Genomic DNA, 12,555 nt, shown 5'->3' with positions numbered 1-12,555 from the left:
CGAGGAGCACTATTGAGAAAATTTAGGGAACCAGCATTTGAGACTGACTGCAGAACGATTCTACTGCTCCCAACGTATGTTTCGCATAGGTCCACAAAGATAAGATAAGAGAAATTAGGGCTTGTACAGAGGCATATAGACAGTCACTTTTCCCTCAGTCTATTTGCGAGTAGAACAGGAAAGGAAATTACTAGTAGTGGTACAAAGTACCGTGCGCCACACACAATACGGTATACATGTAGGTGCAGGTGTGGATTCATCAACCCAACACATCCTACTCTAGTCCTGTCACACACTTACCCTATCTCATCAGAGGCAGGGCTATCTGTGAAAACAGCCATGTCATACACTAGTTCTGCTTCAGTTGCTTCACAGTATTTTATGTAGGCATGATCACCAGCCAACTGTCCACCAGAATGAATGGCCACTGCCAAACTGTGGTCAAGAACAGAGTTGACCACCCAGTGATGAAACCAGCTGCTGCAACATGCTAGAGTTCAATAGGTGCTTTAGAACCCATGCCATGTGGATCCTTTCTCCCAACACCAGAGTTTCTGAACTACGTAGATGGGAGTTGTCTTTAGAAAGAACACATCCTTCATTCCTATAATCCTCTTGACCTCAGTCTCTGCTAACTGATTTCATTCTCTACCCAACAGTCTCCCCTGACACTCTACTGTACCACTTCCCAATCCAGTCCTTCACAAGCGTAGTGACTCCAGTTCCTGTGTGTTGCATTCCTATCCTGTGTGTCTGCCGACTCTCCCTCCTGCATTTCTATCCTGCATACCTGCCACCACTCTGTATCAGCCAACCTTACCCAACCCTCCCTCCTGCCTCATACCTCCTTTCTCCCTCTACTCACGCAACCCAAGACAATACAAAACAACCAGTCACCCCAGTCTACTTGCGAAATTGCAGTTCTGGCTTTGTGTGTTCAGTGTTCAGCCTGTACGGTGTGTGTGTGTGCGAGGGGGGGGGGGGGGGGGGGTTCGCACATGCACGCACTTGTGCATGTATGCGCGCACTCAGTGAAAGATTCATGTGAAAGTTAGCAAAGCTTTCATTCCTTTTTGTGTGTCTGTTGACAACTCAACACTTCCACTGTTTCATGAGTTGCCTCCTTTACTGCTAAATTATTTACATTCTGCCAGAACCTTTGTTATCATATTTATATCAGAAAATATATCAGTAAGGGAATCCAGCCAAAAGAAAGTGCCAAAAAAAGTCCCTCTGTGATTAGTCCTAATTATCCAATTTGGTAAGAACCCAAAACTCTGGATTGTTTAAATCAGTCAACGGAGTGAAATTATCTGTTTGGTGAGTTTTTGACGAAACTGGTGGATGTATACGAGGGTCACTCCAAAAGAAATGCACACTATTTTTTTTTTAATCCATCTTTTATTCTACATGTTTGAAAGTTTTACAGTGTGTAGATACATCCCTTAGGAACAATATTTTCTTTTCTCCACATAATTTCCCTTCCTCTCAACTGCCTTACGCCATCTTGGAACCAGCGCCTGTATACCCGCTGCGAGGACAATCCTCAATATTGTCGTGCCCACTTTCATCACGTAACCTGCTTGCCCACCGACTAACTGTACTGCGATCAACAGCAGCATCTTCATACACCTTTCTCAACCTCTTGTGAATGTTTCCCACTGTCTCGTTTTCACAGCACTGGAATTCTATGACAGCACATTGCTTCTGATGAACGTAAAGTGTAGCAGCTGTCTTGAAGACATGCTGTGACAGCCCCACTCATGAGAACTGGTTGAACTAAGTTTGAAGAAGGATGCATCTACACACTGTAAAGCTTTCACATATGCAGAATGAAAACTGTATTTTTACAAAAATAGTGTGCTTTTTTGAGTGACCCTCGTATAGATTAAAAAGTTTTATATTTAAACTTTATTTTTTCATTTGGAAGAAGGGAACCGTACAAAACATACTCTGTTTGTAAGTTAAGATATTATCTACAATATTTTGCCTTCAGAGCAGGACAGTATCCAGAGTGTTTCATGTACTACTTTGGTAACAAAATTCACCAAATGAGATAAAGCTCTATGGAGTGCATTCAAAACTCTGAACTCATCATGTATAAGATGTTGTCGAGTGGCACAAACACAATCATGAGTTGTGTTTTGTAAATTAGTGACTCTGTGGATTCCAGCATAATCCTAATGTTATAATGTATTTATTTGCTGCTGTTACTGAGCAGAATATTCTGAGTAAATGAATAGTCATTGTGTTCCATACTGTGCCAATTATTTACTTACAAGGGATCGTAATGGCCTGGGCTTAGATTGACTTTGTGCTCTAATTTAGAGACTCTGGTGAAGTACAAGGGTCAACTGACCTTATTTTTTCTTTCTACACCCTTATCAGTGAAACAGTGTAGTAGTGTGGTGGTTAAGCATTGGAATTTATTCAAGAGGACAGCAGTTCAAATCTCCATCTGGACATCCTGATTTAGGTTTTGTGTTGTTTCCCTAAGTTTCTTGAAGCAGATGCTGGAATGTTTCCATTGAAATCACTGATTTAGTTCTCCATCTCTTCCCCATTTCAAGTTTTTGATCCATCTCTAATGACCTTGTTATTGATGTGGTGTTGAACCCTAATATGTAATATTTCATAGTTTTTCCATGAAGGCTCACGTCATTCTCATCTACACTTCAGGTGAAATAAGCCCACTTACTTAAATATGCAGAATAGAAATTGTATAATTCAAAGTAGATGGTTTAGCAAGAGAGTGTATTTCTGTCAATAATATGTGACTTTTATGTCTGTTTTGTGTAGATAATTGTGACAACTACTTGAAATTAAAATGTAGAAGTTATGTCTTGCTGGGAGTAATTTGCTTTTTAAATTCAGGTGATGTCACTCTAAGTCTCTGCATTTGTCGAAACATGTTATTAAACTGTGTGTGTGTGTGTGTGTGTGTGTGTGTGTGTGTGTGTAAAAATTGTATTTTACAAATGGTAAAAGAAAATATGTTTCATTTCAGGTAACAAAGCATTCCTCATCAAAAGTGAAGTCATCTCCAGAAACACTGCCACATACTGATGTAAGTGGAATCTGTTATACATTGTCATTGAAATGAAGACATAATAAAACTATATTCATAATGAATGTGTGTGTGTGTGTGTGTGTGTGTGTGTGTAATGAAGACATAATAAAACTATATTCATAATGAATGTATGTGTGTGTGTGTGTGTGTGTGTGTGTGTGTGTGTGTGTGTGTGTGTGTAGACATTTGTACATGTTTTGTGTCTTTCTTGATACTGTGGCTAGCTATTTTTTCAGTAAAGAAATATATTTCTTACAGTTGTCATTTGAGGCACCAATGTTAAAAAGATAAGATGACCAGCCAGTGCACAAAATAATACCACAGTGAAACTGAAGGACTATACTATGACATGATTCACAAAGTGGCAAAAATCATGTCAGATAGTTCATTCTGCAGAAATTTAATCCACTTACAGTAGCACTAACCTCCTTTACTGAAATTAATGCAGTTATAAAAGTTCTTGAAAACTCATATGGTTCATTCTCTCAGCGACCACACTGGCACCGAAATGGAAGATAACAGAGAGAAGGTCGAAATACTGAATTCGGTCTTGTGAAGTTGTTTCACTGCAGAAGATCATAACATTGTCCCTTCTTTCAATCGTTGTACAAACATCGAAATGGCAGATATTGAGATAACTGATCGCGGAATTGAAAAGCAGCTACAATCGCTTAGTAGTGGAAAGGCTTCAGGACCAGTTGAGATACCTATAAGATTCTATAAAGATTAAGCAAAAGAACTTGCTCCCCTTCTAGCAGTAATTTATCGTAGATCATTGAGCAACGAAAGGTACCTAATGACTAGGAAAAAAGCGCAGGTCATTCATGTTTTCAAGAAAGGCCGTAAGACAGGAAAGGCCGTATGACAACTATAGACCTGTAACATTGACGTCAATCTGTTGCAGAATTATGGTACATGTTTTATGCTAAAAAATGATGACGTTGTTGGAAAATGAACACGTCCTCTATAAAAATAAACATGGATTCCACAAACAGAGATCCTGCGAAACTCAGCTCGCTCTCTTCTTCCATGAGATCCACAGCACAGTGGACAACAGCGGTCAGGTTGATGCCATGTTCCTTGATTTCAGTAAGGCATTTCACACCATCCCTCATTGCCTTTTAATGAAAAAAGTATGAGCTTACGGAGTATCAGAGCAGACCTGTGATTGAATTCAAAACTTTCTTGCAGATAGAACTCAACACGTTGCTCTTAACAGAACTAAACTGACAGATATAAAGGTAATATCCGGAGTACCAAAGGGAAGTATGATAGGACCATTGCTGTTTACAGTATATAAATGAACTAGTAGAATGTGTCGGATGCTCTTTAAGGCTATTCGCAGCTGATACAGTTGTCTATACCAAAGTAGCAATGCCAGAAGATAGTAAGAATTTGCAGAACAACCTGCAGAGAATTGATGATTGGTGCATGCCCTGGCAGTTGACTCTGAACGTAAATAAATGTAATATATTGTGCATACATAGGAAAAGAAATCCACTATACAGCTGCACTATTTATGACAAACAGCTGGAGACAGTGTCTTACATAAAATATCTAGGCGTAACTATCCAGAGTGACCTTAAGTGGAATGACCATATAACACAGATAGTGGGAAAAGTAGACACCAGGCTCAGGTCCATCAGAAGAATCTTAAGGAACTGTAACTCATCCACGAAAGAAGTGGCTTATAAGGCACTTGTTCACCTGATCCTTGAGTACTATTCATCTGTCTGGGATCCCTATCAGGTAGGACTGATAGAGAAGATAGAGAAGATCCAACAAAGAGCGGCACGTTTTGTCACGGGATTGCTTAGCTGGCGAGAGAATGTAAAGAAGATGCTAAACAAACTCGACTGGCAAATGTTGCAAGAGAGGCGTTGTGCATCACGGAGAGATTTACTATTGAAATTTTGGGACAGCACTTTTCAGGAGGAGTCAGACAACATATTACTTCCCCCCACATGCATCTTGCGCATTGACCGTGAGGAGAAAATTCGAGAAAATAGAGCCAATACAGAGGCTTATTGACAATCATTCTTCCCACACACTGTTCACGAGTGGAACAGAGTTGGAGGGAAAAGATAGTGGTACCAAAAGTACCCTCTGCCAAACACCATTAGGTGGCTTGCGGAGTATGATCTAGATGTAGATGGTGCTGATGAAATTTTGAACAACATTCTGAAGATGTGTTGTTTCTGTAGTGATTATGTAATGCATGTGGCGCAGAAAAATTTTCCAGACAGATAAAAATATGCCAGTGTTAACCTTCTTTAGAAGTTGGGTGACAGGAAAAGTAATAATTATTGTCCAGTTTCATAGCTGACAAACTTTCTCTAACCCATCTGAGAAAGTAGTATACTCACGAGTGTTGTCACACTTTATTAACAATTTACTTAGTACAGTTCAGCTGAGGGTTCCAGTTTGTGGCTCATCTCGAGTTCTTCGACCAGTGGTTATTTAGTGGATTTTCTAATATATCATTAACACAAGTGGCTAGGCTTGCCATGAACAGAAGTGAATTGTGAATCTTTTACAATGCTAGCCACTCGCTCAGTTGAAACATCAGAAAAATCACTAGCAGTTATCAGTGTAAGATCTGAAGATGACTGTAAAAAACCACATATTAAAAAAACTTCATTCCTCATTTCTAAAGGTTGCAGTTGACCAGAAAGGAGCTTACTGAGCAGTCTCAAAAGTTTTTGATCATTTTCCCAACAATATAAAATGTCTGACAGATAACTAAGCAAATTTTAAATGTTCAATGAAATCACTTATTCTGGACAAAACCTATTCCATAGTTGAATGTTTAACTGAACACTGATATATACAAATAGTGTGTTTACTTTGTCATTAGACATGTTTTTTACTTTTAATGTTAGTGACAAGGTCTAAGGAGAGCTTCTGTAACGTTTGGAAGGTAGGAAACGAGGTACTGGCAGAAGTAAAGCTGTTTGGACGGAGCGTGAGTCGTGCTTGGGTTGCTCAGTTGGTAGAGCACTTGCCTGCCAAAGGCAAAGGTCCCAAGTTCGAGTCTCGGCCCGGCACACAGTTTTAATCTGCCAGGAAGTTTCAAGGTCTAACATGCTCAGTTTTGTATACTGAAATTGGACGACATACAGATGTAATATATATATGCAGGGTAGTGTCAGAGTGAAAGGTTGTACTTTGTTTCAATACATTTGCATAAGAAAAGTTATTGTTGTGTGAAAGCTGAAATGCTTTCAGATAAGTTAAACAGTGGAAAGTTCAGGTTGGAATGTCAACAATACTATGAAAGGGATGGATTGCTACTTACTGTAAAAATGACATGTTGAACTGCAGGCAGGCATGATGAAAAGATTGTTACAAATAAACTTTCAGCCAAAGCCTTCTTCAGAAAAGAGAAGTGCACACACATTCGCACAAGCAAGCACACCTCACACACACGACTGCTACTTCCAGCCAATCCACAACAGAATTGCATTGAGCAGGAGTAACAGTCTGAATTGGAGCAGGGAAGGGGAAGGGTTAGCAGGGTATGGGTGAGGGAAGAGGAATCAGTGCTGCCTGGCAGAGTGTTTGGGACTAGAGGTGGCTGGATGGAGCTTCACAACCTAGGCCGTGTGAACCCTCACCTCCACCACCGACTTTTGCTGAACTGCACAGCTGGGAGTTTTCCTTACAACACATTCTCAGTTCCGTAAATCACCCCAAGCTCAGCCTATGGTAACCTACTGCCCCAACACCCTCCACCCAAATGTTTCCGCCACCTCTGTTCTATCATCTCCTCATGATTCACCTCTCTTCACCCGCATTCTGCACTGCTCTCTGCTGGTGTATCCACTTTTCTTTTCCCCTTCTCTACTCCTCTCCTTCCTGCTTCCTGTTTTTTTTCTCCCTCATCTCCCTCCCCTACAGCCTTCCGATGCTGTGCCTGTCAGCTCTGTCCTGCCACCTCTAATCCCTGCATGCTCTACCCTGCAGTGCCAATTCCTCTTCCTGCATCTGTACACTGCCATACTTTCCCCTTTCCTGTCCTGCCCCAGATTGTTGCTCCTATTCAATGCATTTCTGTTGCAGTCTGGCTGGAGTGGCCGGAGGTAGTAGTCACGCATGTGTGTGTGTGTGTGTGTGTGTGTGTGTGTGTGTGTAAGGTGTGCTTGCTTGTGTGAATGTGTGTACATTTCTCTTTTCTGAAGAAAGCTGTGGCTGAAAGCTTATTTGTAACGATCTTTTCATTGTGCTGGTTTGCAGCACAACATGTCATCTTTACGGCGAATAGCAATCTACCCTTTTCATAATATTTCAGATAAGTTAAAGTTAAGTGTTTTATGTTGAATTGGAGAATCTCTCTCTCTCTTCTTTCTGTGTGTGTGTGTGTGTGTGTGTGTGTGTGTGTGTGTGTGTGTGTGTGTGTGTTTTAAACAGGACATTTGTTTCATTTTTTCTTATGTGAATTTAACACGCAATATATTGTTTCAGATCCCAGGCCCTACAGCAGCAGAATCAAAGCACTATCAAACTCCACCTGTGAGGTGGCGATACAGTTCTCTCCACCAGCTGTCTCCGAGTCTTCGAGCACCGGTCTGTGATCACAAAGAGACCTTTAGTAATTGTTAAAATGGCTGAATACAATAATATAACTCACCAGAATTTCACAGTGCATTCAACTTTTACCAACTAAGAACTCTTTCCTCAGTCAATAGTTAGATTGTGTGTAAATTGATAGAGTATTTAAAGTATTTGTTATGTTCTCTGAAACAATGGAAGTTATTACTTAGTAGCCGTATTAGTTAACAACAATTAGTTTTCCAGTTACTGGATACCGACATTTAGGTGATATGATGAAATTAAAAGAGATATAGTGAATTAAAAACTGCATTCCATACTTAGATTATTATTTTTTATTAATTTCTTAAAAATCTGGTACACAATTTTATTTGCAGTGGTAATATATAGAGTCTTTAAAAATGTGTCCCATAATTAGTACTGGTCAAAATTGGAACAAAGAACCATGTAAAGTTGTTCAGTCTGTGGTCATTCTGGGTAAGGGAGGGATGGTGGTGAAGGTGGTTGGAGAGTCAGCAGCTTGCATGGTTGTGGTATTGGTGATCTGTTGGTGTACTAGGGTTTCATGATAGTTATTGACTGTGAAGTCCTTAGCAAGATCTATAAGTAAAGACAGGAAAATTTTGTGAAAACGATAACGTGAAATTGATGGTTTTTACTACTGTTTTTACAAAATATTGCAAAATCGGTAATTTTTACAAAGTATCATGAAATTTGTCAATTTCTCATATAAAAATGATATGAGTCTGAGGATGGCAGTGTGCCAGTATATGTGCTGATAGTTAATGGATGTTGAAATTTCTTTTTAACTTCCTATTTCGTCAAGACTGAGGTTTGTGTATAATCTTAAAGTAACAGTTCAATTCCTCCATAACTGGCTACAATGTGGTGACAAAAATAGCACAAAAATTGGAAAAAACAAGTACCAAAACTTGAAAAAACAATGAAATTGAAAAAAAACACCAAAATTGGAAAAAGCACCAAATCTGTCAAATAATAGTGCCAAAATTGACAAAAAACCACTGACGTTGGAGAAAACACCAAAATCAGCAAAAAAAGCAACAAAATTGGGAAAAATCACCAAAATGTGGAAAAAGCACCAAAATTGACAAGAAATAGTAAAATTGGCAAAAATAGCACTGAAACTGACTAAAAATATTACAGAATTTGACCATAAAATGAAACAATTTTTTTCCTGTCTCTCTGACATATTGGGCAAAGGATTGTTTGTCTCTACAGACAGTGCATTCCATGGATGTATATATTACATGGAAGACACTTTTTAGTGTGGAAGGGAGGACAACTATCACAGTAGAGGTACTGTTGATGGTGAGCTTTATGTGGATGGAGATTTTTATGGAGCCGCCAGAGGAGTGTAGGCCAGTGTCAAGTAAGGTGGCGTGCTGAGCTGAAGAAGGCAAGGTGAAATTGAGAGTAGAGAAATCGAGATTATGGAGGAATGATGATAGTGTCTTGTCCCTGAGTCCAGATATTGAAAATATTACAGTGAACCTGAACCAGATAAAGGGTGTAGAATCTTAGTTGATATGAAGGGTTTCCTCTGTGTATCTTACAGATAGGTTGGTGTATGAGAGCACCATGCAGGTACCCATTGCTGTGCTGTGAATTTGTTTAAATATCTTCATCTCAAAGGAGAAGTAATAATGGAAAATGACATAGTTGATCAACTGTATAAGGAATGAAGTGATGGTTTTGGAGTGGCCAGGACATTGGAAGAGGTGGCAGTGAGGCAGGTGGCATCGACAGAGACAACCAGGTATGCAGATGGTGATGAGTTGGAGGTGGTAGAGAGATGATGAAGGAAGTGGTTAATGTCCTTAAAATTTTAAGTTAGAATTCAGGTAATAAGTTTCAAATGTTGGTCAACTAGAACTGAGATTTTTTTCTGTGGGAACACAGTTATTACCTACTGTGTAGTGTCCAGGATAATTAGGTTAGAAGCATATCGAAGGTGATTCTGTGGAAGTAGGATAAGGAGGAAGAGGGTTTGTGGGGAACAGGTGCTGGGTGGACCTAAAAATTTGAGAAGGTGTTGGAGATTGTTATGGATTTCTGGGATTGGTCCACTGTTGCAGGGCTTGAACAGATAGACAGTTGGCAGGTATCATCTGTCAGGTAAGCGCTGTAATTCACCGTGACAGCTATGGAGTCTTTGTTCACAGGGTAGATGATCAAATCATGGTACTTTTTAGAATTGTGGTTGGCTGCCCTTTCTTCCATTAAGAGGTTTGTGTGTTTGTGAAGGGGCCTATGAAAGGAAGATGAGGCCAGGTTAGAAATAATGGATTCCTGGAAAGTAGCCACAGGGTAGACATACAGGATGGGGGATTTACAGTTTTATGAATGTATGACCTGGGAGAATCGAGGTTTCACATTAGCTTTTGCTTTGTTGTTGTCAGAAGGATTACTGGCAAAAAAATATTTCAACTCTAGGGACCGGTTGAAGGATAGTAGATCCATGATCAGTCCAACATGATTGGATTTTTGTGAGACCTTTGGAAAGAAATGTAACATTGTGTTTTGAATTCAGATGATGCCATTCTGTGTCCCTGCACTCATAGAAACTTATGTTATTACAAGCTGTCCTGGTGTCTTTTTTTATGTTGTTATGTTTATTGACAATTGGTCCATTAAAGCCTACAGTCATCCTGTTGTAAATGTGTTTGACCAAACATAAATTCATTTACTTTTCACTGACTGAGGTACAGTGAAAATGACACTAGAGTGATAAGCATAGTGCTTGTATTTTATGGTTGCTAAAAAAAAACTGTTCTTTATTTTAGATGATGAAGCAACCATCACCAAAAGCAAAGCATCCCCCGGAAACGCTGGGTGTAAGTCAAACCTATTGTACTTTCTTCCAAAAGAAAACAGAATATAATAGATTTCTCGTAGTTTAAAATACCTTACTTAAAAAAGAATAATGTGAGGCAGTTTATTGGCAAAAAAATATTGTCTGCTGTATCGCTCTTGATTTGAACACATTGTTACCTGTTGGAGAAGCTGCTGTCAACATATGTTTAATAGCTACTGCTGTACTTTTGCAACACCGTGTGTTTAATTTTTGTTGTTACTTGGGTGTGCAAAAGTCCTATGTATACAACAGATAAGTTGGCAGTTTTCTCTCGTTCAACAATTTTAACCACAGATACTGTATTTAAAAACTTCCCTTCATTGGTGTAGAACCACAATTTCATAAACAAATGACAATTGCAGAATGCATATTGGTTCTAAGGATGTAGCTCATCCTCTTTGTTGTACAGGATTATTCGAAAGTCATGCCCCGTAGGACAAATAGGGTGAAGCAAATCTCCACTAACAAACTTTTGGAGGTGGTAATATGGACCAAAGCAAGAAAAAAATATCTAGTAAACATAGGCTCTAAAATACATACCTTACAAGCTATGAGCCCTTTTTTGTCTTTGACACTCTGAAACGCATCTCCACTGCTGACCAAATGCATGTAGCTCTTAAGGTATGCATGTTAGAGTCCTTGCTTTCTGGACATTTGTTTCTTGTTTTGCTCAATACTAGCACCTCTCAAAACATGGAAATCAAGAGCTTGCTGTGGAAGAGATTTGTTTCAAAGTATTGAAGATGAGAAGTGCTCATAGCTCTTAAGCTATGCATTTTAGTGCCAATGTTTACTAGTCATTTTTTCTCGTTTTTGTCCATACTATCGGATCTGAAAGTTTGTTGATGGGTGCGTTTCGCCCTATTTGTTATATGGGATATGACTTTTGAATCACCTTGTGTGTAGTTGAAATCATAGCGTATCGTGTTATAAAAATTATCTTGTATTGTTTTTATTATGAGAAATCACTATTTTTCTGAAATGTTGACAGTGGTGAATTTCAGCTTTACTTATAAACTCATAGATTAACACATAAAACAGTTGTGACCTCGTGTCAACTAATGTTCTGGTCTTTAGTCCAAAGACTGGTTTGAAGCAGTTTCCCATGCTACTCTATCCTGTGCAAGCCTCTTCATCTCTGAATAACTACTGCAACCTACACCCTTTTGAACATGCTTACTGTATTTATCTCTTAAGTCTTCCTCTTATGATTTCCTCCCCCCCCCCTCCCCCTCACTTTCCTCCAATAGTAAATTGGTGATACCTTGATGTCTTAGAATGTGTCCTATCAACCGATACTTTCATGTAGTCAAGTTGTACCATAAATTTCTTTTCTTACCAGTGCTGTTCAGTACGTCCTCCTTAGTTACATGATCTACCCATTTATTTATTTAACCTGATCTGAGTAGGGTCATCAAGCCTTCTTTTACATTGGACCAAGGTCTCACACATACAGTAACTATTTCACATCAGTTACCTAGGAATGACAATTTTAATATAATTAGTATTAAAATGATTTGAGGGTCTCAAGAGGCAGTGTGAGTAAATTAAAACTGACTATGAACTAATAAAGTTATTACTGGTAGTACTTGCACTGCTGCAGCTGCTGCCTCTGGTAGTGATGAAGGTGGTGGTGGTGGTGGTGGTGGTGGTGGTGGTGGTAGTAGTAGTAGTAGTAGTAGTAGTAGTAGTAGTAATGGCAATAATAACAATAATGATAGTTGCAGATATAAGAAGAATTTATGGGTGAACAAGATAGATGTTTTCTGATATAGTGAGTTCTGGGGAAATGAAATTCAAGGAGACTGCATCGGCTAAGACTACTGGGAAATGAGGAAGGATGTACAAGGGTAACAAGTGCGTACAAAGACAGCAGTTATCATCATTATTGTTGCCTTAGTAGATGTGTCATTGATGGTCTTCTGAAGCTGGAGATGTTATTCATTACTTTAATATAATGTGGGAGGTAATTCCAGAGTTGGGTTCCTGCTACTGCCTCCTTTCATCTTTTAAATTCAGTATTTAATGTGATTCTATTAGGCCTTGTCCCTTTACATAT

General features: G+C 39.1%; 1 protein-coding gene across 2 annotated transcripts in view; it reads left to right on the top strand.

Moving 5' to 3' along the window:
- LOC126184218 (mitogen-activated protein kinase kinase kinase 1-like) overlaps positions 1-12,555 on the top strand; it is a 179,741-nt gene that overhangs the window by 49,719 nt on the left and 117,467 nt on the right. For both annotated transcript variants that reach the window (XM_049926586.1, XM_049926585.1), the window contains exons 5-7: positions 3,008-3,067; positions 7,535-7,636; positions 10,426-10,476. In XM_049926586.1, coding sequence (XP_049782543.1) covers positions 3,008-3,067; positions 7,535-7,636; positions 10,426-10,476 — 213 coding nt within the window. The remainder of the gene's footprint in view (positions 1-3,007; positions 3,068-7,534; positions 7,637-10,425; positions 10,477-12,555) is intronic.

Source organism: Schistocerca cancellata, chromosome 4 (genome assembly GCF_023864275.1).
Source record: "Schistocerca cancellata isolate TAMUIC-IGC-003103 chromosome 4, iqSchCanc2.1, whole genome shotgun sequence".
Taxonomy (NCBI): domain Eukaryota; kingdom Metazoa; phylum Arthropoda; class Insecta; order Orthoptera; family Acrididae; genus Schistocerca; species Schistocerca cancellata.
This window is presented reverse-complemented; position numbering and strand designations above follow the sequence as displayed.